The sequence below is a fragment of the Lynx canadensis genome, chromosome B3, assembly GCF_007474595.2.
Source record: "Lynx canadensis isolate LIC74 chromosome B3, mLynCan4.pri.v2, whole genome shotgun sequence".
In the NCBI taxonomy this organism is placed as follows: Eukaryota; Metazoa; Chordata; class Mammalia; order Carnivora; family Felidae; genus Lynx; species Lynx canadensis.
In genome coordinates, this window is record NC_044308.2 from 72,434,490 (window position 1) to 72,437,662 (window position 3,173).

At 41.3% G+C, this 3,173-nt stretch overlaps 1 gene segment (V, D, J or C); it reads left to right on the forward strand.

Annotated features, from left to right (window-relative positions):
- The first annotated feature begins 2,257 nt into the window (after positions 1-2,257).
- On the forward strand, positions 2,258-2,842 carry LOC116738151. The segment is given in 2 exon segments: positions 2,258-2,386; positions 2,506-2,842. Coding segments are annotated over 2 exon segments (432 nt in total).
- Positions 2,843-3,173: the final 331 nt, after the last annotated feature.

A 3,173-nucleotide genomic window follows, 5' to 3' on the forward strand; every position in this document is an offset into this window, starting at 1 on the left:
CTAGTTGGTTAAGCTACAGAATGGTTCATTGGTTCCTAGGTGCATTGTCTCTCTGAGAATGTGTGAGGCATGGGTTCCTAAGGCCTTTTCGGCCCCTTTCTGGCACCCCAGACCGAAGCAAACACATTGTTCTTCTGGCCTCATGTGGTTAGGAGGTCATGTCCCTGTAACTGTTCCTCTTGAGGTGTTGAGAAAAGGAGGGCCTTTCATGAGAACAGCAAAGGAAATGCTTTGTAGATTATAGATAAACGCAGATGCATAATGGAATAATGTAAGAAATTAATCAATAATCCAAGGGTATGTGGGAAAATTAGGGGATAATCGTCATGTTATTTCTTAAAAGTTGATTACAGATAGGAACATTTTCAAAATTAGGTAATGTTAGAAAAACATAGATGACATACGTTATAAGGAAATCACTAGCATATATAATGCCATGTTTGCTACAATAAATCGGCCAGTTCAACACACTGCTGTTGTCTGTGTCCATTTTTATTTTTGTTTTTTATTTTAGTTTTATTTTCACCAATGCCGTCCATCCTTTGGGAACCCCTGGACCCTCTGGAGCTGGCCTCTGGCAGCCTAAAACTGCTTTTTTTTTTTTTTTAAAGTGTAGATAATGACTTTCTTCATCAATGTGCTATACTCTTTATTTTCAAACCAGCATCATCCCAGCCTATCTGGCATCCTCCCTGCATATCTGAATAGAAGTTGATAGCTGCTTGTCTCAAATTCCTTCCAGCATAGTTTTGAGGCAGGTTCTGACAATGTTATTTGGAAGGCAGAGGAGAAGGGAAGGAACGTGTGAACTCAAACAATAGCCAGGCTTGAATTCCTTACTTCCCTCTGTCTGGGAAACCGTTCCTATGTTGTCTTTGGACTCATGAAGCTCCTTGATGTGAATCCGTGGAGAGTGGCTCCAGAAAACAGCCTGAGCTAAGCTTCCATCTATGTATCTGGAGATAAATGTTTACAGGGCTTTATAGAAGATGTGTCCCTCTCCGGAAGTTTCCCTGATAATCCTCAGAGGTTTTTGTTTTATTTTATAAAATGAACAGTCCTAAAATGGGAGCTGAAGAAGCGTTTGTTTTGCCTTTGGTACATCATAGAAAAAACCAGTTTGTAAAAATTTGTATAGCCTTGGGGGCATTTTCCCCTGCTGACCCCAGAGCTTTCTCTTTGATCTTTGACCACCCTGTTGGCCTGAGGGCAGTTACCACAAAAGAAATCTTGTAAACTGGTATGGGACCAGCTGCAACATAACTGTGGTGGGGAGCTTTAAAAATTAGAAACTTGTGGGTCTCAATCCTGCAAAAAAGGAGTCATGGAGTTAGTGGTGGGATCGTAGAATCTATAGTTTTAAATCAGTGGCACATTGTTTCTATCAGCTATTGTATGAATATCAGCTGTTATGTCTTTGATAATTTGAAAATCTGGGAAGAGGAGAATCCTAAGTTATGCTCCAAGGTTTTGATGCAAAACCACATCTTCAGGGTTACCTACCCTGTGGAAGAAATACACCTGATTAAAGTTTGGCAACAAAATGATACACACAGACAACAGTGGAAAGCATACTTGAGGTTATATGGCCACTAAGTGTATAAGATTAGTACTTGCTGCTTCATTCACATATGCTGGTTACGTTATGTTGGAGTCATTGAAATGGTGAAATAAGGCATTGATCTCAGATAATTTTTATAGAGATCGGTAACTGCAATTATGATATTTTCCTGACTAGGATTCATATTTTTCACTTTTTAAATGATTTTGAATGCAAGGGTATTTGACTATTGACAAGATAATGTGATTTTTTATTCCCAAAAAGCTTTTATTAAAAAGATTGCATTCCTTACAATTGGTATAATTTAGGATTAAGGAAATACTGTATTCTAGTCAGAGTGAGTCCTCAAAGGCTTTTTACTTATTATTTTTGTGTCACTTAACAAATATGTAGTGAGCATGGATGGAATGAAGGAGAGTCTCTGGTCTACATGAATCAACAGTGAATTGACTATTTATTACCTCCTCTGATATCAATTCAAAACCTTTTTCTGACATTCTACTGGATTACAGGCTGACTCTGAATGGGTATATGAAAATATAAAAAGCTCTCTTAAAATGCTCAAGAAAATAGCTACAGAAATATCCTAGGATGCTGGGTTAAAGAACTTCCAGGTCAGGTAGACATTAATGCATTTCAGTCCCCATCCAGCAGGGGGTGCAGCTTCCTAACACAAACACCTTTCCTGAGAAATGTGGGCTTCCACTGATCATTGCTCTGTCTCTCCAATGCTTCTTCCTGCTACGAATGAAGCACATTATCTACGTGACACTCTAAAGATGAACTCTTCTCCAGGCTTCGTGACTGTGGTACTCTTGATGCTTGGTAAGTAAAATGCCTCTTAAAATTTGGATTCTTCTGTTCTGTCAGCAAAACATGTAAGTATAAATTTATCCAGGAGATTTATGCCCAAGGTAACACAGGTCTCTTTTCTTTTTTCCCAGGACAAACCCACGGAGACTCAGTGACCCAGATGGAAGGCCCAGTGACCCTCTCCGAAGGGGAGTCCCTGACTATAAACTGTACTTATTCAACAACAGTGTCCCCCACTCTTTTCTGGTATGTCCAGTATCCTGGAGAAGGTCCACAGCTCCTCCTGAAAGCCTTTAGGGACAAGGAGAAGGGAAGTCACAAAGGTTTTGAAGCCACCTACGACGGAAAATCCAAATCCTTCCACTTGGAGAAGGCCTCAGTGCAAGCGTCAGATTCGGCTGTGTACTACTGTGCTGCGAGTGACACAGTGACAGGGACTGCAGGGGGAGCTGAGCGCAAACTCTGAGCAGAACAGGGCCTGGGATGCTGAATATCTCTGATCTACTCTGGTTCCAGCACAGTGTATGATGGTTTGCCCCTCAGTGTCTGCTTGATACACAAGTCATACAAATGGCTAGAGCATGGGAACCAGAAGGAACATTCCCCAAACCCAGCTGTTCATTAGTGCAATGAGAAATTGCAGTAGTTCCTCAGTCAGGACCTAAGTAATTTCAAGGTGAAACCACATAACATTGAAGTGGTGTCTTGCTCACCCTGCAGTGAAAGTCCAGCCCCACAAGCTGCTGAGGCCCCCCTGGTGGGTATTGCTGTGTCCAATGACACACTGAGAGAGCCAGGG